The 22,138-nt window shown below is 37.1% G+C and overlaps 1 protein-coding gene across 1 annotated transcript in view; it reads right to left on the bottom strand.

Moving 5' to 3' along the window:
• Nmd3 (60S ribosomal export protein NMD3) overlaps positions 1 to 22,138 on the bottom strand; it is a 185,823-nt gene that overhangs the window by 123,376 nt on the left and 40,309 nt on the right. The window contains exon 4 of the mRNA XM_090393542.1: positions 12,841 to 13,050. Within this exon, the coding sequence (XP_090249668.1) occupies positions 12,841 to 13,050 (210 nt within the window). The remainder of the gene's footprint in view (positions 1 to 12,840; positions 13,051 to 22,138) is intronic.

Below are 22,138 nucleotides of genomic sequence, written 5' to 3'. Positions count from 1 at the left end.
TCACCACATGCCTCTCTGGCAGAATCAATCAATGTTTTCTTCAGAGTTTGCCAATGAATCTCCAAGGTATGATTCCTGTTCTCAAACTCTTTCATTTTCTTTTCAATAATCTTTCTGTATTTTAGTCTATAGCTCACATCTGAGAGCTGCTCAACTTTTATTCGCTTTAAAACTTTCTTACATGTTATTCTTTTCAATATGAAATTCAATTTTATCCTGCTCAAGACTAAATAGTGATCACTTCCAATTTCAAATCCTCTGTACACTCTGGTGTCCTGCACCAGGGAGAAAACATCACTATCAACAATAACATAGTCAATGAGACTTTTCTTATTCATTGCCTCTTCTCTCCATGTGAATTTGTGCACATTTTTATGTTGGAACATGGTGTTAGTAATAACCAGTCCATGTCCTGAGCAGAAATCCAACAGATATTTGCCATTATTATTAGCTTTGCTCTTTTCTCCAAATTTTCCCAAAATATTTTTGTATGTCTCATAATCATTTTCTACTCTGCTATTTAGATCCCCAACAAGGACCAACTTTTCATTTTTCATTGTGTCAGTTGCTTTTTCTAAAGCATCAAAAATTCCTCCACTTCTACCTTAGAACCTTCTGTGGGACCATAGGCACAAATAAGTCTCATTGTCCAGTTCCCCATTCTCATATTTGCCCACATTACTCTACTTGAGACTGACTGCCATTCAAGAAGATTAGCCTCGTATTTTGTGTTGAATACTATGGCTGATAGACTTCAACTAACCTCTTAATTACTTCAACTGACCTTTGCAGATGTAGCTGAAGTAACTAATGAACAATTCAAAATATTTTCTAATCCTAAGTGTAATGTCAGGAAGGATTTGAACAAAGAGGGACAAGTGGCAAACTTGAATATATTCAAGCTTGCCACTGTTAAATTGTGATTGATAAAATTCCTAAGAGAATTTATTGTTTCATAATTTAACAAATAAAGAACCTATAACAGAAAATTTGCTTGCATCTAAGAGTGTAAACTACATATATGTGAACAAAATTGGATATATTAAGCAAAAGGATAATAATTGTGAAAATGCATAAGAAAGAAGTGTTATTCCATTATGTAGAAAGATTACTTAAGCTAGTTAAATATTGGCAGTAAAATTCTAGAGAAAAAGAACGTTATTGCATGATTAAAGCAATATACCATTCCTAGGAATTAGAAAGACAAAGCTTAGATGAATGACTCACAATTTTTAATGATAATTGTAGCGTAATCCAAGGCCAAGAGCACAGGATTAAAGGAAGTTGCTGCAAGCATATCGTGTGCAAACGGTACATGATAAGTAGGCAGAAAAGAAGAAATCCTCTACCGAGAGATATCACGTTGAGCGCTATCGATGAGTCGGGGGTGGAGGAGGAAGATTATGGAAGGTGCCCATAGGGTGCAGAGATATAAAAGAGTTAGGACCCCCATCCCATGAGACTTTTTTTCCTGGTGGTTTTGGTATATGGACTTCACATGTGGAGGGACGGTTCGAGAGCGTGAGGGGAAATCTCTGCCCTGATGCCCAGCAGACAGAAGCGGTAGATGCCGCATATCCATGGGAAAGGTTATGCGTCGCAAGGTCTGAGGGTGAATCACATTACTCCAGAAGAAAAGGCTAGTCTGCGTAGAGGCCTCAGAATCTAGGTAAAAGGGCAACACGCACGAAAGAGTGACTTTGCCACAAAAATCCTATTGAAAGGAGGGCATAACTGACTGAAAAGAATGACCAACATATAATTGAGGAATTCCAAGTACCAATCCCAGCACAAAGAAATCAATTTGAGGGTCAAAGGATGAATAAAGAGAGTAACAAGCACAGGAGATAACTATAATACGGTATCGTGAAATTTTATTGTTAAATAGTGTAAATGAATGATATGTAAATCAAGATCGAAAGACTTAACAAAGATAAAACTTAGGACTGTAGCAAATTATAAGTTGTGAAAGTAGACAAGCGTAACTTAAAGAGTGATAACCTTAGGATGTGTGAATACAAGGTGATAATGTATGTTTACTAGGTTTTAATCAAGAGAGTTATGAGGATCTTATGTGTGAAGTGATATAGAACAGGTCTATTGTTAATCCTATGTGAGTTATGAGAATTTACTGTTCGTATTTGATAACCATGATAGCACATAAATTTGTAGTTTAGAAATGATCTTTCCCAGACTTCCATGAACTATATATATGTTAGAATGTTAAATAAATCTTCTGCTTACTCTGATTCAGTTATTTGTTAGTATTATCTGATGCACCATTTGCTAAATAAGTGAACCTAAGCGGGAGATTTGAGTAGCGTGTCTACGGTCACGATTGCACGGTTGTTAGTCACGGAGGAATAGCTGGGTGTTCACTTCTTAAGATTTTTTCCTTTAAACTAAATGTCCTAAGTGGCACAGAGAAACCAAAGAGAAAACAACAAATAAATGTCTTAGGATTTTATGAGAAGAACCTCAGAAGCTTTGTTACATTTGGATTTTGGCTCTACCCCAGGGCAATTCTTAGATAGTACCACGTGATGCCAAGGGGCGAATAAACGTAAAGAGCAGAGATATCAAAGTTATTAAGAAATAGCGCAGCTAGTAGGATGTGGTTTTGCTTAATAAATTTTAATTAGAGACTAACCACGGCAAGTTGGTTTCGGATTCTAAACAGATGTTAGATCCTGAATGGAGAGCTTTACAAGTAAATTCTTTATTCAGGATTTAACGATACCTACTACTAATTAAGGAGATATCTGCACATCAGCTAATTATGTAGTACTATTTTATGTTATGTAATAATGTGTAGTCAATGTGTGCCATATAATGAGAGTTATTGTTAGGTTATTTGTAATTCCCATGTAAGCTGTCTAGTACATTGCGATATTCTGAGAAAGTTATAAGCAGTAATCCGGAATAATCGCATATAATCTGTACAAGTTGAGCGTAGCGATGGAGGCTATACCTACCCGGAAAAATGACGTCAGAGCGGCTACCTAGAATAATGTAACCTGAGAGGTTAGGGAGAGTGTAGGATCATCCAAAGGGCAAGAACGATGGGGTTCGTGGGTGAAATCCATATCGAATAGAGGGTGCCCAATTAGGCCGAATAAAAGACGAAGCATGCAGTTTTAGGAGGCTTTTTTTTACCTTTTGATCTTCAGGTGCGGGATTCTAGTTTTAGGGGAGTTGGTCGGATGATTCGTGAGAGAGTGGTGGGTCAGCTACGGTAATGATGGACGGCAGGTTCTTTTCTTGAGAATGCTTGAAGATTTTCAAGCGGAGCTGATCGCGATACGACGGCCTATGTGGAATTGAGCCTCAGCAGAATGTCCCATTGGAGAAAGTTTCCTGCGGACAGCACGCAACAGTCAGAAACGATTAGAAGAAAAAGCGTAGTACATCGCCAGGTGCAAAGACAGCTGAAGAATATGCAGTAAGGTAATCCAGACCTACATGAGATGGCGGCATGAAATCTGAAAAGATCCGGTAATGTAAAAGTTTTCGTTCTATGTTAAGATTCGTTTTGAAGAACAAGAAATTTGTGTGCATTGTAACTAAAGGACACTAGTAGAGAACTTTTAGTGAGAATTTGACTGAATTAATTAAGCCCTTGTGGAACAAAGAAGAGTTGTTAATAGGCAGTAATTTGTGAATGGCTAGACTTGCTTTAATGAAATTTAGAATTAAGATAATTATTGATAGAGTATTAATGAAAGTGTTCAATGCGTATTCTGTGAATAACTTGTGAAAGGAATTATATAGTGGTAGTATTATGCTTAAACCTAATCTTATCCTTTCATAATTGAGGGATTTAACTTACTCGGATTCATCGTGATTTAGTATAATCCTTAACTTAGAGTGAATTTTGATCCATTGAGTATTTTAACTTACATAGCTGTAAATGTTTTATGTTTTTCCAATAAACATGTTTTGTACCTTATACCTGAGTTTATGCCTGATTACGAATTCAAACCACCACTTATGAAATAGAACCTTTTTGGCGGGAAGGAATTTAGATATAATTGCTTAAGTGAGATTCAGCCCACGAATGCTAACTGAATCTGCACAGCGCTAGCGTGAGATAAAATAACTGTGTGCATCCCTTTAGAATTTAGAAATATTTCCCTGAACAAGAGTCTCTTCTGTTATAGGATATTGGCTGGCGGGGCAAAATATAAATTTTGCCAATATCCGAAGAGGAAATAAAATCTGAATTAATATCTTAAGGGCACGACAGTAGATTAGAAGGAGATTTTGATTGCATAAGGTTTCAAGTAAGCAAAAGGATAGATTCAAGAAACAGTAAATTAATGTATAATAAGATCAAACTGACGATTTAACAATAGAAATTACTATTTAACACAGACAACTGAAAGGCAAAGTTTGAATTAGAATACTTTTGATTTTCTTAGTGTGCTTTACTGTTAACTTAGATGCAAGCATGTCAAACCCATCTAGTAATTCAATAATGGATAACAATGAATTTTTTCGATGCATCAATCCCCAACAAGTGTTCCCTCAGTTCTCGGGCGAGGATTCGGATGATGTCATCTCATTTTTTTTCCACATAGAAGAGCTAAAAAGGGCTGGGGGATCTGATTTTCATTTGTTAGTCCTACTCCGTAATAGTTTACAAGGGAAGGCTAAGAGCTTCTTGTGTTCGTCCCCCGCTTTAAGAGAATCGACCAATTACCAAAGGTTTAAAGAAATATTAATTGATAAGTTCACTCAGAAGAGAGGAACTCCCCAGGTATTGAAGAAAGTATTAATATATATACTCCAGGTAGTTGTATACAAGGGGATAATGAAGAGGTGACCAGTTTCTTCAACAGGGTACTGTCCATCTCAAATTCTGTAAGGATATCAAACCCAGAGGAAGGTGCCCATCTAAGATCGCTGGCCTTTCAACAGTTTAAAATAGGATTACAAGATAATTTGAGGGGAGTGATTTTTAAGAAGGGAACCAGGGATTTTGATGGGTGCTTCAATCTCGCCCTGGAGCAGGAAAGGAGATTAAAGGAAATGACCCAAGCCTCTCTTTTGAGGGCTGTGTTGGAGAGGGAATCCGGTAAACTAAACCCAATCCCTGTGGACCACGAACTGCCAATTACTCCTAAAGAGAAAGTGCCTTCCTTACTCTGTTTGAACGGAAGGGAATCTGAAGTGGAAAAGGGTTATAGAATGCAGACTGTTTCCTTGGCAGAAGTAGGAAAAGGACTACTATTGTCCCTGGTGGAAGGCTTTGTCAAAGGGGTCTCCTGCAAGTTTCTCCTTGACACACGAGCTCATATATCTGTGATCCCTATGCAGCTGGTTAATGCATTTCGGAACACCACTCCAGATGTCTTCACAAGTTTATGCAATCCTATAAGGATCATGGGGATAGCAAGGGTCGAACTTTCATCTGCACAGAAGGCCAAGGTGGCGATCCGTATACCATGTTTCCCGGTAGACACCACGCATGATATGTTTGTTCTTCCCGAATTAGCAGACACTGGTGACCAGGTCATACTGGGCCCTGATTTCTGGAAAGAAACAAGTTCGCGTGTGACCTTGGTAGCAGGAGTCTGTCCTTATGTGGAATGAGATATAAACTTGACTGTAGAGCAAGGAGTACCAGTGAATTGAACAAAGCTATGGAAGTTGGAATAAGAGATTGTGAGGAGAATATCAGTGGAGGAGGAAACTGATCCAGGAGGCCACTAAACAAGTTAGATCAGACATAGAAAGAAAACACATTGAGGAGTTTTCTGAAACCCTGTTTTACTGCTTCCCTCGAGTTTACTGAAGAGATCAGTTCACTCTCCTGCACCAGTAAGGTACAGTTTAGGTCACATCTGATGTGCCTATACATGTGAAACAATATCAGATGCCACTTAAGCACACGGATGAGCTCAAGAAATTGTTATCAGAATATGAGAGGGCAGACATTATTGAGAGATCTAATTCAAGGTGGAATAGTCCATTCATTCTCGTAGAAAAGCCAAGTGGCGGTTTGAGATTTGTCTTAGAGAAATAAATAAGGTCACCAAGCCTATAGACTGGGGTGCTTAAGGGTCAAAGCTGTATAACTGAGAGGAGACCTCCACATAGCCTTTAAAGGAATGCGGAGAACCGACCAGGGCTTCTGATCTAATGTCCAATCCTCACCTTCTCGTGGTGCACCCTGTTGGGTATCTACTTTGATACTGAACGAACGAGGATGGGCTGGCAATTTGGGATTTAGCCGACCAAATTGTATTCTTATTGGTTAAACCAAAATAAAAAATGATGGTACAACATGACAAAATTTCATGCCGGCTGGGGCGTCGCCCGGTTAAACAAGGCCCCCGTTGTTTTCGCCAGGGAACCAGGGCGAACAGCGAAAAGTCAGCTACTGGAACAAATCTGAAAACAAACCCCAACTCAACATCACCAGAGTTAAAGATCGGTACTATCAACGTAAGAAGCCTGAATGGCAAAGAAATGGAGCTAGCTGAGGAATTAGATAAGTACCAGATCGACATAATAGGGGTGACTGAAACAAAAAAGACCAAAACTGGTGAGATCTTTCTGAGCAATAAATACAAAATGTTATATTCAGGCAATGACAATCAAGGAAAAGAAGGAGTAGCCATAGTATTCAACACAAAATACGAGGCTAATCTTCTTGAATGGCAGTCAGTCTCAAGTAGAGTAATGTGGGCAAATATGAGAATGGGGAACTGGACAATGAGACTTATTTGTGCCTATGGTCCCACAGAAGGTTCTACTAAGGTAGAAGTGGAGGAATTTTTTCAGGCTTTAGAAAAAGCAACTGACACAATGAAAAAGGAAAAGTTTTGTTGGGGATCTAAATAGTAGAGTAGGAAATGATTGTGAGACATACAAAAATATTTTGGGAAAATTTGGAGAAAAGAGCGAAGCTAATAATAATGGCAAATATCTGTTGGATTTCTGCTCAGGACATGGACTGGTTATTACTAACACCATGTTCCAACATAAAAATGTGCACAAATTCACATGGAGAGAAGAGGCTAGGAATAAGAAAAGTCTCATTGACTATGTTATTGTTGATAGTGATGTTTTCTCCCTGGTGCAGGACACCAGAGTGTACAGAGGATTTGAAATTGGAAGTGATCACTATTTAGTCTTAAGCAGGATAAAATTGAATTTCATATTGAAAAGAATAACATGTAAGAAAGTTTTAAAGCGAATAAAAGTTGAGCAGCTCTCAGATGTGAACTGTAGACTAAAATACAGAAATATTATTGAAAAGAAAATGAAAGAGTTTGAGAACAGGAATCAAACCTTGGAGATTCAGTGGCAAACTCTGAAGGAAACATTGATTGATTCTGCCAGAGAGGCATGTGGTGAGGTTGTGTGCAAGGATAAAAAAATCAGAACTCCCTGGTGGACACAGGAAGTTAAAGAGGCAGTGAAGGAAAAGAAGAAAGCATATCAAAAGTTCCTGGCAAATAAGTCAGCTTTTACTCTTACAGAATACAGAGACAAATGTAAGAAAGCTAAACAGTGTGTAAAACTAGCTAAACAAAAGTCATGGGAGGACTTTGGCAAGAATATAGAAAATAAATATCAAGAAGGTGGCAAAATATTCTGGAGGTTGTTGAAGAAGCTTAGGAATGGAGGAAAGAGTGTTTTAAAAGGAATTAGAGATGATAAAGGTGAAATGAGAACAGGAGAAAAAGATATCCTTGAAGTATGGAGTAATTACTTTGAAAAACTGCTAAATGAAACAAGCAGTGATGACAGCACAGTGATAAAAAACACTGACCAGGCATGCAGTCAGGAATACATATCCATACTTGAAGTAGAAAAAGCCATCAAAGGCTTGAAATGTGGAAAGGCAGCAGGAGTAGATGATATTCGACCAGAAATGCTGAAGTATGGTGGTATAAGAGTCTTACAGTGGCTGCACTGCATAGTTCAGAAAGCCTGGACAGAGGGACGAATTCCCGATGATTGGAGTAGAGCTCTCATAGTACCCATATATAAAAAGGGAAATAAAACTGAATGTGAGAATTACAGAGGTATTTCCCTACTGAGTGTTCCCGGCAAGATCTATGCAAGTATACTTGAGAAACGGTTGAGAAGAATTGTGGAAGAAAAGCTTGGTGAAGAACAAGCTGGATTCAGGCCAAATAGAGGCTGTCAGGATCAGATCTTCACTTTACGACAAATAGTCGAGAAAGCATGGGAATATAACAAAGATCTGTATTTAAGTTTTGTCGATTTGGAAAAGGCATATGACAAGGTGCCAAAAGAGAAGCTATTCAATACGCTGCAGTTATACGGTGTCAATGGGGCATTATATCAAGCAACACTTAGTCTTTATTTGAGTTGTGAGTCAGCAGTTAGAATTGAAGGAAGTACAGGAAGATGGTTTAATGTTAAATCTGGTGTGAGACAAGGATGTACATTATCCCCTCTGTTATTCATTATCTATATGGATCACATTATGAAGGAATGTGGTATTAAACCTGATATCAAAATTGGAGATGTTAATGTCAGCTCTTTGCTTTATGCGGATGATGTTATACTTCTAAATAAATCCGCTACAAGTCTGCAAGATTCTCTGACTAAATTGAATAGCTGTTGTAATAGATATGGTATGAAGGTCAGCAATAAAAAGACAAAGACAATGAAAATAGGCAGAATCATTGAAAATGTCAACTGTGTTGTGAATGGAGAACCTGTGGAACAAGTAAAACATTTCAGCTACTTAGGCACAATTTTTACTGAAGATGGTAAACTAAATATAGAAATAGACAACAGAATCAGCAAAGCTGGTATCGTGGGAAGTCAATTGAATAAATTCATATGGAATAAGAAAGAAATTAGTCGGAACACTAAATTAGCTGTATACAAGACTGTGTTCAAACCAATTTTAACTTATGGATCTGAGAGCTGGGTCAGAAGTAAAACACTTGACCAAAGACTAGAGACCGCAGATATGAGAGTCCTGAGAAAGATTAGAGGCGTGAACAGATGGCATCAATGGCAATATCATATTAAAAATGAGGATATTAGGAAAGAACTTGACATTGTCAGCATCCAGGAATGCGTTAGCAGAGCTAATCTCAGGTGGTATGGTCACTTAAATAGAATGGGAGAGGAAAGATTAGCAAAACAAGTGTTCTCTGCCAGGTTGGCAGGAAAACGACCCAGAGGAAGACCAAGATATAGGTGGATTGATACGGTACAAAGTGCCTTAGACGATAGAAATATAAGATCTGATAATGTTGGAGTCTTGACAAGTAACAGACTGATTTGGAGGAATATTGTAGATAGGAAGTTAGTAATGATGTAATTTTTTCATGTAGTACTGTCATATCCTGTACACCCCTTGAGGGTACATGGCAGGAATTTGATGATGATGATGATGAGCCTATAGACTTCCCCATGTGTAGGATAGAGGACTTACTAATAAGCCTGCGAGGAGCTAAATTTTTTTCAAAATTAGATTTAAACTCTGGCTATTTCCAGATCCCCTTGAGGAAGGAGGAAAGAAAGTACTTTGCCTTTACCACAAGGTGGCAAAAGTACCATATGTGCCAACCCCCTCAGGAAGCCAGGAACTCAGCGATGAGTTTCAAGTGCTTAATGAATTCGGTCCTATCTGAAATGTTGGGAGAAGGGGTAATCTGCTTCCAGGACGATCTCCTGGTATACTCATCCTGCATTGGGGAACACTGTAGGCTGTTGTCAAAGGTTATAGCTAGATTAGACAAGGCCCAACTCTCCCTGAAGTAGTCAAAGTGCCAGTTCTTTCTCAGGGAAGTAGAATATTTGGGTCATGTGGTGAGTGAGGGTGGAGTAAATCCCACTGAGGCAAATGTGACTGCCATATTGGATACAAAGATTCCCATCACCATCAGACAGGTTAGGAGGTACTTGGGTATGGTGAATTTTTACCGGAGATTCATACCTGAGTGCTCGAGTCTGATGCAACCAATTGTTAAACTAACAAAAAAGTGAGGGAAGTTTGAGTGTGTGTGTGTGGGGGGGGGGAACAGCAACGGGCGCATCGCCTTCTAAATTTAGCCTTAACTCGATCACCAGTGTTAACCTATCCCAGATTAGGTCATGTGTTCTACCTTTCGGCAGATGTCTCTAGGGACACAATTTCCTCAGTCGTGGAGCAGGAGGAAGGAGAGGGATTTAGGCCTATAGCTTTCATCAGCCACAAGCTATCCTCTTCTGAGGTTAACTAATCGGTGATAGAGAAAGAAGCGCTTGCCATCATTTTCTCCCTGAGGAAACTCAAATACATGTTGTTGGGCCAATGAAACATCTTGCGCTCTGACCACAAGCCTCTGTCCTTCATATCATCTATGAAGGACAAGAATCAGAGGATCATCCGGTGGGTGCTGGAGATTCAAGAGTTTAATCTAGAGGTAAAATATATCCCAGGTTCTACTAACATAGTAGCAGACTATTTATCAAGGTCACTCAACTCCACTCACAGAGATGGTTCTAGTCCTGAAGAGGAGCCTTTCCCATTACATATGGCAGAAAAAGTAAACAAGAAGGGACTCATCCCTTGAAAACCAGATCTGGGACAAGCTCCGCATCATAGAGGAACAGAAGAAAGATCCAGCATGGGGAAAGTTATATGAAATGATCCTTAGAGGGGGAGGGGGTCACCAGATGCCGGGTCTTTCCATCACACCCTGCACCTCGATCAAGATGGACTCTTACTTTCCAGGCAGGATCTTACAGGAAGGTGGAGGGATAAGATTGTCGTCCCAGAGCTCATGATCCCCTGGGTCCTCTACACCTCACCTTGTCGCCCATTCTAAGCTGTAGCCATGGATATTGTGGATCCTCTCCTTGTCACCAAGAAAGGAAATAGATTCATATCGGTGATTGTGGATATGTTATCCCGATATTCAGAGGCTGTGGCTATCAATGACTAAACAGCTCAGACAGTGACCAATAAATTTTTTAAACTAATAATCTCCTGATATGGAATCCCACAAACACTCTTTTTTGATCAAGGTTCTAACTTCACGGCAGAAGTAATGCTACAGCTGTGTAAGCTGTTAAAGTTAAAGAAGCTATTCACCACACCATACCATCCTCAAGGAAATGGGATGTGTGAACGGCTAAATAGAACCTTGAAACTTACTCTATCCAAACTGACCGATGAACATATCTCAAATTGGGATGCTTTCCTAGAGCATACCCTGTTCGCATGCAGAACCACCCTACATACCGCCATAAAGGAAACTCCTGCCGTAATCCTCTATGGTTTTGAGCCCGCTTTTCCCTGTGACTTCAGGACTACCCATGTGGATTCTGGGTTTCCTGACATTGCCGTCTACCTAAAGACTCTAGTGAGTAACAACAAGATAGCTTATGATATGGTAGCCAGGTCAAGCGAGTCATGTTTCAAAAGGGCTAGGAATTATGCTAATAAAATAAGGAATTACAAAGCTCTAAACCCAGGCAACCTTGTCCTAATGGAACGTGGCTCTGTAAACAAGAAAAGGGGGCAAGTTTGGAAGGAGTGCTGTTGGGCCATTCGTAATTCAAGATAAATTATCTCCGGTAATGTTTAAGATCAAGGAAACCTCCAACAGAGCAAGAACCTGGATAGTGCACTCGGACAGACTCAAATTGTATAAGACTCAATCAGAGAGGCTGGTTTGTCAAGGAGACTCCATAGAAAGTGCATATGCGGAGAAGGAAGGCATCCAGAAGGGTCGAAGGCCAAATGAGAAATCCAAAGCAAGAGGGAGAAGGATGAACTACAAAGGGGTGAGGAAAGTCTTCTTGAAGGTGACCACCTCAACGGATATTATAGACACAAAGAATGCCCAGAGGGAGAATACCTGCACGAGAGAAACTCATCCAGAGTCAGAGGGGAGAATTGTAACAGTGAGAATGAAGGTGAAATATCAAGGCAAACTAGATATAACCTCAAATCCCGGCACAATGGTAAGGTAGGCCACAGAACAATGGTATACCCCTTGAGTGAATGAGCCTCTGATAAAAGGAACCCGAATACAGGGAACCTAGCCTTGAATAAGCCTCAGTCAGCTGTACGAAGGATAAAGGAGGATGCAGACAGAACAGATAAAAGGAGGAAATCAAGAAGACTAAGTCTCCATCATGACAAAGAACTTGGCAGGACCCGATGCCTCCAATTCACAAGGTATTTCTTTGGCAAAAACAAAACACCTCTGAAGGGTTAAAAGGGGAAAGAACAAGAAATGGGTTAGTTGAAGGGAAGGAATCCAAGGAGGCAATTTGTGCTATAGATCAACTAAGTAAGGATGTGAACAACTACAGAGGCACACGGAGCTTCTACAATCAAAGAAATCCACAGTATGAGGAATGGATAAGGAGCAGGAAATCCTTGACAAGGACCCCCCCCCCTCGGGAGTTAAGGAGGACGCACAAAGAAAAGGAAAATTTTTTATGGGGAGGGAACCTTTGCTAAATTGTGATTGATAAAATTCCTAAGAGAATTTATTCTTTCATAAATTAACAAGTAAAGAACCTATAATAGAAAATTTGCTTGCATCTAAGAGTGTAAACTGCATATATATGAACAAAATTGGATATATTAAGCAAAAGATAATAATTGTGAAAATGCATAACAAAGAAGTGTTATTCCATATGTAGAAAGATTACTTAAGCTAGTTAAATATTGGCACATTTATCAGCACATAAGTTAAATAAATATTAATTACTTTCTTATTATTCTCTGTTGTGAATTAATATAGTCAAATAAATTGACTCTGGATTAGAGCTAGTTGTTGAAAGTTTTTTACTTGGTTATAAATTTAAAACTAAAAAATTTTCATTGAAGTATTTAGTTACCTTCTGTCTCACTTGGACAACTGCTCTCCAAAAATCCTTTGCTTCATGCCTGTGACAAAGATCACACATTTGGTTGTTAACAACATATTCTACCACAAATACTTGTTGTAAAATTGCACCTCCAATAACTTCTTTCTGAACAGTCAACTTCAACTTAATACGCCTAGAATGAGGTTCTGTCCACACAAACTGCGCATTCACAAGGTTGACCTACAAAAAAAAACTTCATAATTAAATTTCTTCCACTATAATATACTATAAATTAAAGAAAATTCAAATTTGATTAACAATGAATATACCACATCTTCATTTCAATGGAAAGTAAATAATGCAGTTGTTTTCACTGTGCATTAGCACAATGAAAACAACTCCATGGATTCTCTAACTAATCCACAAATCTTCTTCAGTTTTGTAACCATTTCAAATTCATCCACTTATACAGCTGACTTTCACTATAGCAAATTCATATGGATCACAGACATATTATAATGGATAGTTTACTACAGTGAATTTCATTTAGAATAACATTGTGTCTATGTGAATTTGGTCAGAACTTTCCAATAGGCAAGTAAGTTTGTTATAATGAAGTTTGCTATAGTAAGAGAACATTAATATACTTAATGCTATGGAACTATGTGAAATAAAGAATAACAAGCTGGCTTCTTAATTTTAATCACTATGTAGATTTTCATGTTACTGCTTCACAGATTATAAAAAAATTATAGTCTACAAGGCTAATTAAACTCATTATATCCACCTATCAATAACACTACCTTAATATATCCAGTTTAGCAACTATACTCCACAATTCGTACCATCTGTATCACACTAGAACATGCGTGATGACACTTCAGTTCAAGAGAACAATTTCCCATGAAATATTGTCAAATGTCTCAGCAAAAGAATTTTGCAATAGCTATTACAGATTACATAGCTATTATAGATTGTGAGCAAACTGCCAAAACAAGACCTACCTTGAACAGTGCCATGCTATCCTCTATACAGGATCAATCCACCCACCCTGCTCTGGATGTAGATTCTAATTAGCCTTTCCAACATCTTAATAATTCCTCCAAAGATAAAAATACTGACTGGTCTATAAACTGTTGCTTCCATCATGGCTGAAGTAACCAATTACAGACCAATCAGTTTATAACTCTTCTGTCTTGATTTCCTTCTACTTATTCCATTGAACTTGCAATTAATACTCCAAACCCTAGAGAGGCAATCAGATATAGCTTGTTTCAGACATCCTTTGATCACTTCCCAAGCAATGCCAATTCTCTACCAAACAATTTTCAGTACTAAGGTAATGCTTCAAGCTGCCTTCTCATTCTCTCATAATCACCTGTCTTATATTCATCTTTGAGGCTTAATGGAGTGAAAACAGCACAGGGAAAGAATTAAACAACTACTGAATGATTCCAGCATTTCATCTCAATCGTCACCAAAATCCTCATATGAGCTCTTACACCCAATCAAAAAAAGTTATTTCTTCTAACCAACTGCCTTCAGAAATATACAGAAAAAGCAGCAATATATTCTTAATCCTCAATTTCAGCAAATATAATCAGATTAAGACATTCATTTTTTTAGATTCCTCATAAAAATAACTCAGTGGCCTCCAGAAATTACCAAAAAACTTAAAACCCATTAGTTCCTGTCTCCCCTCCCTTCACATATATACAATTTAACTATCATTATTTGAGACCTCCAGGGAGTCAAGGACTCATCGAGGGAAGCTATAAATTACCCAAGCCAACTGTCATACCTTCTCTTAAATTCATTCATAGTAGATGCACTCACTACCCTAAAGGCTAACCATTCTGCTAGCTCACTACTTTGTCAGAAAAAAACCTAGTTCCTATCCCTTTCTTGACTGTGAACAAACTTAACTTGCATGGATGACCTTCCATATTAAAGAAAAATTTCATCAGATGATATCCTATAACACCAAGACCTCCATCATATCAGCTCTCATTCTCTTATTAACTAGAGTCTGTAATCCACATACTCACAATCTGTCCTTATAATCTAAATCCCATAATCAGATATAATCTTTGTAACTCCCCTTTGCACCCTTTCCACAGCTTCTTTATCCCCTTGGAACCCGGGAGACTAAATCTGCAACCAATAATCCAGGTGTAGTCTTATCACGGCCTTATAAAGAAGCAAAATGACTTCAACATCGTAATTACCCTCTGAGTTGTATTTGCAACTTTTGCTATGTGATCTTTGAACTTCAAAATTCCTATCCACCATTACAGCAAGATCCCTAGCCTCATCAGTTTCTTGTAGCATAACCTCACTAATATAATATGCTACTGGAAATCTCATCCCATCAAAGTCCATAACTTTACACTTACTAAGATTAAACTGAGAGTCATTTTTGTTTGCACAAATTTTGAGCCTATTCAAATCATTTTGTAAGTGCTGGATATCAGCAGCATTCCTAATTATCTTGCCTATCTACACATCATTGGCAAACAACTGCACATATGATGTAGCATTAGCTCCTTATGCTCATGGAGATAATCCTTTGACAGTTCTACAAGGATTTATTGAAAATGTGCCTTGTGAAATCTTACTTCACACAGGTGCACATATCTCTCATTTCTTCTAGTTTATTTAACAAAATTAAAACTCTAATTCCAAATGACATTTCAATTTTAAGCTATCCAATTAAATTAAAGGGTATATTTGATTCAGAAATTTCAGCTGATATAAGCAAATCGATGTTTTTATTTCAATTCCTTGTTTTCCATTGAAAGTTTGTCATCCATTAATAGTTCTTCCAAAATCATCAAATCCAAATGTACAAGTAATATTTGAAATTGATTTTCTGAAATGTCATGGTTTTGCATGTAATTTTGTTGATAATACAGTGTCCTTCTGTGCACTAGAATACTGTTTGGACAGGAAATCAGGTGACAAAGGAAAATTAGAGCAGTCGAAGTTTTTAAACATGCTGATGATGATAATGATCAAGTGTTTAATATTGAGACTCTAAAGAATAAAAAACCTAGTTCACAAATTTGGGGAAAGGATGAGATTGTCCGAGCTCAGAAAGATGATCCCATACTTAAAACTATTTATGAAACAGTATTGAAGGGTGAAACTCAACTACATACATTTTTAAACCTGGAAAACTTATATTCAGATAAAGATGGGTTACTCTTATCTAGACAAATGGAAGATGGAAGGTTGAAAGTGAAAATATTGGCACCAACTGAAATGATTCCTTGGATCATGTACACTTTCCATGATTCTGACTTGGCAGAACATCAAGGATTTTCTAGAACTTGGGAAAGAATAAAGGATCGTTATACCTGGAAAGGTATGAAGAGTGACTACTCACATATGTCAAATCATGCCATAAGTACCAAATAAAATCCCCTTCAGAGGAAAAGCTCCACTACAACCATTTCCAATTCCAACTTCAGGCTGTTGCTATTGATGTGGTAGGTCCACTGCCAATTACTAAAAAAGGCAATAGGTATATTCTAGTAGTCATAGACATGCTAACTAGATTTCCTGAAGCAGTGTCAATGAAGGATCAAACTGCAAAGACTATTGCAAGAAAGTTTTTGAATATGATTATTTGTAGATATGGAACTCCTCAGACCTTACTTTCAGATCAAGGGGCAAATTTCACATCTGAACTGTTGTTATAGTTATGTAAATTACTCAACAAGGAAGATTTTTACAACATCTTACCACCCACAGTGTAATGGTATGTGTGAAATGCTGAATAAAAATATAAAGCAAATACTTTCCAATCTGGCAAACACTAAAATGAATGATTGGGACACATATCTTTCTCAAGCATTATTTGCATGTAGATCTGCTTTTCATTCTGCTAGCAAGGAAAAACCATCTTTTCCTTTATATGGCTTTGATCCAACCTTTCCTAATGAACTTGTTTCAGTCATTCCTAATACAGGATACAATGACATAAATGAGTATCTTGAAACAGTAGTAGATAAATTTTCCACTACTCACAGATTAGTAGGCGAAATAAGTAAATTAAGTTCTCAGAAAACTAGGCAGTATATAAATCGTTTTAGAAAGTACAAGTCATTTTCACCAGGAGATTTAGTATTGTTAGATGATAAATCTAGCATAAAAAGAGTTGGGAAATTAGGAAGGAAAGCTTTAGGTCCATATAGAATTTTAGAGAAATTTTCTCCTGTGAATTTTAGGATTCAAGATGTCAAAAATCCTAGTAAAATTATAAATGTACATTCTGATAGGTTAAAAAAGTACTTTTTGGAGAGTAAAAATTTAGTTATATTAGGAGACAATACGAATAGAATATTGAAAGATGAGAGTTGTTTTCCTGATACTAACTGTGCATCTCATTCACAATCAGTTAGTAAGAAAGGGAATAGTTTTAAAGCTCATAATTAAAATACACAGCAAAGGACAAAATTTAATTTAGGTAAAACAAAACCTAATGCAGGAAATTTTAGAAATCCCAAGACACATAATTCAGATAATGTACAATGTAAGAGTGATGGTAATCAAACTGGCTCTAACATGGATGAAATAGTAGCAGAATATCATAGGTTGGTTAACTTAGAGTTAAATAAACCAGAAAAATGTGAAAATACCTCTAAGTTAGTTAACAAGGATAAAGAATCTCAGATACCTGTAGAATTTGATTCTGATAGTGAAGATTCTGTATATTTAGTTTAAATGAAATATTTGAAAAGTATAGTAAATTAGAAGATGTAAATTCTGAATCATCTCTAGCATCAGATGATTCTGAAATTAGTGATTCAAAGATTGTAAATAATGATAAGCAAGAATCACGTTATTATTTAAGATCAAGGAATAAGCATTAAAAATAGGTTAAATATTTAAAATTTTTTTTAAAAAAAAATTTTAGAGAAAGATGAAACTGATGTAAAAATAATCATAATTTAAAATTCTGAATATTTTTACGTATTGTTTATGTTAGTATGTTTATTAGTTTTAGTTTCATAACACGCATTGTCGGCACTTGCGATATGCTGTTGAAATTGTTTTGTCAAAAGCGATAGGTAAAGCAGTTAAAAAATTATGTACTTACTAGATTTGATAATTGTATTACTTACAGGAATTTTATTGTAATTTAAAATTATCAAAAGTTGTGTTTTATGAAGACATTCTCTTGTCGCTAACAGAGACAACGTGCCAGCCATTATACCTATTTTCTCGCTTGCCACTTTTATGGAGTGCGCATGCTCGCCGAGAAGTTTGATGTGTGATTGACAGCTGACATGAACAGCATTCGGTATCGTAGTAACAAAGAGAAAAACAAGATAGCGTTCGGAAAAAAATTAGAACACAAGCCAGCAGACATTTAGATTAGGAGGAAATTGAGTATTTTTATGTCAGTCGGAGGAAAATTATAGTATATTATTCCGAAAAAGGAAACGTGGAGCTATGAAGTTTCAAAGTGGAATAAGTATTGATAAATAAAAGAAAATATTGCTATAGATTTTAAAAGGAATATTCGAGGAAACGCTAATTGGAAGATTAGTAGTAGATTCCGAAAAGGAAATCATAGAACTGTGAATTTATTAAAGTGGGAAAGTTAAGACTGTCAATAAGCATTAGTGAATAAAAGAAAAAATTGCTATTTATGTTCCAAAGGAATGTCCAAGAAAACTCTGATTAGGAAGTTTCTGTATTAAGGACGTGAATCTAACTGTTATTTCTACTAAAAAGAAGACAGAATTAAGTTAGGAAGAATTAATGTGTGCTACATAAGTGATGAGAAAGGATCCTGTGAAAATGAAGAATAAAGTCATAATCTTCGGAAAAGGGCCTTGACAGAGAGAGAGAAACTGGCTATGAACATTTTGTCATTGTGAAAACACAGTGTGCAGTCTAGTCTTAAGTGTAAGTTTATTTTTAAAAGGCCTTGGATTCAATTAAATTTGTAGTTAGTTATGTAATATTGTTTGAAGTGTGTATATATATATTGTTTTTGTTATATTAAATGTGTTTATTTTGTATTTTGGTCTTGAGTTAGTGATTTTTGAATTCTAAAAGAAATAGTAAAAAGGTCATTGTACCAATCAGAGTGAACCCTTGTGCAATAAATAAATATATAGGTACACTCGGAATAAAAAAAATAATTGTTGAACAGAGATCATCTCTATAGATAGGATAATATTAATTAATAAAAAATCCTATATTTAAACAATGGTGCAGCTGGTAGTATTAAAATAATATTATGATAATATCCTCTATATAAAAATCTTCTCTATTAACACTGTCAAATGTCCTAGTAAAATCCAATATTATCATACTGTATCCATTCCCTTTATCCAACTCAGCCATAACATTGAATAAAATGAGCAAATTGCAGGGTATAGCTTGTTTATCCATTTATGCATGCGAGTTCTTACCAACTTCTCTAAAATCTTCACTACCACACCAGAGATAATGATAAGTTGGTAGTTAGACATCAGTTTTTGCACCACCCTTGTACAATGGAACTATCGTACATTCGTTCCATTCCTGTGGTCTCATTTCTGAGCTGAGACTCAAGTTATACAAACATGTGAAAGGTGTAGCCAATTCTGCTGAACATCTCTTTAGCAAACATACCGATATTCCATCTGGCCTTGTTGGAGAACTTTCTCTTTTCCCTCCCATATTACTATTATTATTACTATTATTACGGGCAACTCCAGGGAGTCATTAGACTCATCGAGGGAGGCCCCAAATCATATTCATCACAACTATTTGACATTCATACAGTATCTATCATACCTCGCCTTAAACTCATTCACTGTCATAGCATCCACCACAGACTCAGGGAGCGCATTCAACTCATTCACTACTCTAAAAGTAAAGAACCCAGCTCTAACACCTTTACTAACCACACTTTTGCCCAGTTTCCATGGATGTCCCCTAGTCCTCCCACAACCAGCCCTGTTCTCAAAAATATCTTCTGAATTAATTTTATAGAAACCCTTCAGCAATTTGAATGTCTCAATCATATCTCCCCTCCTCCGCCTATCAACCAATTTTTGCAACCCACAAATCCTCAACCTGTTCTCATACGGTTCATTTCACAGACCTGCTATCATCTTGGTCACTCGCCTCTGGATCCTCTCCACCTCCTCCCCATCAAGAAGAAACCTAGGTGACCAAATCTGAGCACAGTAGTCTAGATGGGGTCTTATCAAGGCTCGATACAGAGGAACAATAACCTGCTTGTCTCTGCTTGTCAACGTATTCTTCAGCAACCAAGTGATTTGATGAGCTGTTTTGGTCACTTTTGCAATGTGTCCCCTAAATTTCAATTCCTTATCTACCAACACTCCTAAATCTCGTGCCTCATCAATTTCCTGGAGCACGATTCCACCAATGCAGTAAACTGCCGCCAATCTTTTCACCCCAAAATGCATAACCTTACATTTTGCCACATTAAACTGACATCCATTCTCCTTAGCCCAGACCTCCAATCTATCCAAATCATCCTGCAAAATTTTGACGTCATCTGCATTCACTATTGCCCTACCCAACTTCGCATCATCCGCAAACAAATGAACTGTTCCTCTCAGATCATTTCCTATATCATTTATGAACAAATTAAACAGCAGTGGTCCAAGAACAGATCCTTGTGGCACACCACTAGTCACAGGCCGTCTTGTGGACTCTACTCCCGAGTAAACCACTCTCTGATATCTCTCCGTCAACCACCCTCCTATCCATCTCACCAACCCTATGTCCATTCCCATATGCTGCAATTTACTGATTAGAATTCCATGTGGAATCCTGTCAAAGGCCTTGGCAAGGTCCAGTAGAATCACCGTAAACCCATTACCCTCATCCAGTTCAGCCGTCACTGTGTTATAATACGTGAGCAAGTTACTGAAGCATGACCTACCATTCACAAAACTATATACTCAATAGGTCCAAACCCAAAGCATATTTTTCCACTCCATTTTTGCTTATCATAGCTGAATTTTCACATATTTTTTCCATTCCTCCTTTGATGATCTAGTTTCCCTGACTCTCTGTATTAAGTCTCATACCAATAAGTAATTTTTCCAGGCTCCTGATTCCAAATGAATTCAAGTGCAGGCTGTTTCTCTTAAAGAAGTCTTTTCTGCCATCAAACACACACCACACATATAAAAACTTGCATCCATTTCTTCTACACAGTCTGTGCATGGAATCATTTGTTATCATTACCATCCTTAACTTGGTACTGTCGTATCTGGATAACAAACCTACAATTTTTGCTCTCTTACGTTTCTTTTTCACTTCTTTCAACAGACCTTTCATATCCTCACTTATAATATATTTGTCGCCAATTAAATTATTAGTTCCTACCAGAACTATGATCTCTTTTACTATTTTTTTTCTTTCCTAATAACCTTCTCATACCAATGACAGATGCTACTGATCCTGCCCCTTGCAGATTATCCAAACAACTAGCTAAATCTCTTACCCTTCTTCTCACTGATCATATATCTTGCATTAAAAATTTATACCCATTTTCAAGCTTCTATGAAAAATTTAATTTTAATTCTGATCTAATGGTCAGCTTCGACATCATTTCTCTCTTCGCCAATACCCCTAAATGATATTTTAATACGTTTAAAAATGTTTTTTTCTCCTAATATCAAAAGATTTCTTATCTGCCATCCATTCTGGTTACTTCTCTTGGAATAACAAAATTCACTAACAGAGGGCACCACTTGGCTTTCCACTTCCCTACTCTCACTAATTTTTTTTTTCATGGAAATTTTTGAAAGTATACTCTTGACTGAGTTAATTTTAATCTCTATTTGGCCTCACTGCCCTGATGCATGAGACTCTTCCCTCCATCTCAATAGTAAACATCAAAGAATTCATTTTAATGTGTAAAAATAAACATACAACAACAACTTTTCTAGACACCTTTGTAATATGCATTCCTAATGGTAACTGTTCTTTTACATTATACAGAAAACCTTCTCACATGGATAGATATATATTGACAAACTTTCCTATCGATGTTGAAAGTTTATTTTTCACTTGGTTAGAATATGATAAATTAGTTTAATCCTTTATCCAAGTGTGAGCAAACAAAGTTTGCGCCTGAAAGTATCTTCAGGACTGGGGTAAGGTGGTACAACACCAGGACAACTGCTTGCAAAGGTGGAGCAAGCTACCAACACTCCTATCTCAGTATCTCCCATAATGCAAAACACATCTCCTTGCGGATATGTCTAATGTTATGCATCAAGGGAAGGGCTACTACCCTGGTGTTGTACCACCTTACCCCAGTCCTGAAGATACTTTCAGG

This window comes from Typopeltis vanoorti, chromosome 5, assembly GCF_054136105.1.
Source record: "Typopeltis vanoorti isolate ZY-2024b chromosome 5, IOZ_Tvanoo_1.0, whole genome shotgun sequence".
NCBI classification, from domain to species: Eukaryota; Metazoa; Arthropoda; class Arachnida; order Uropygi; family Thelyphonidae; genus Typopeltis; species Typopeltis vanoorti.
This window is presented reverse-complemented; position numbering and strand designations above follow the sequence as displayed.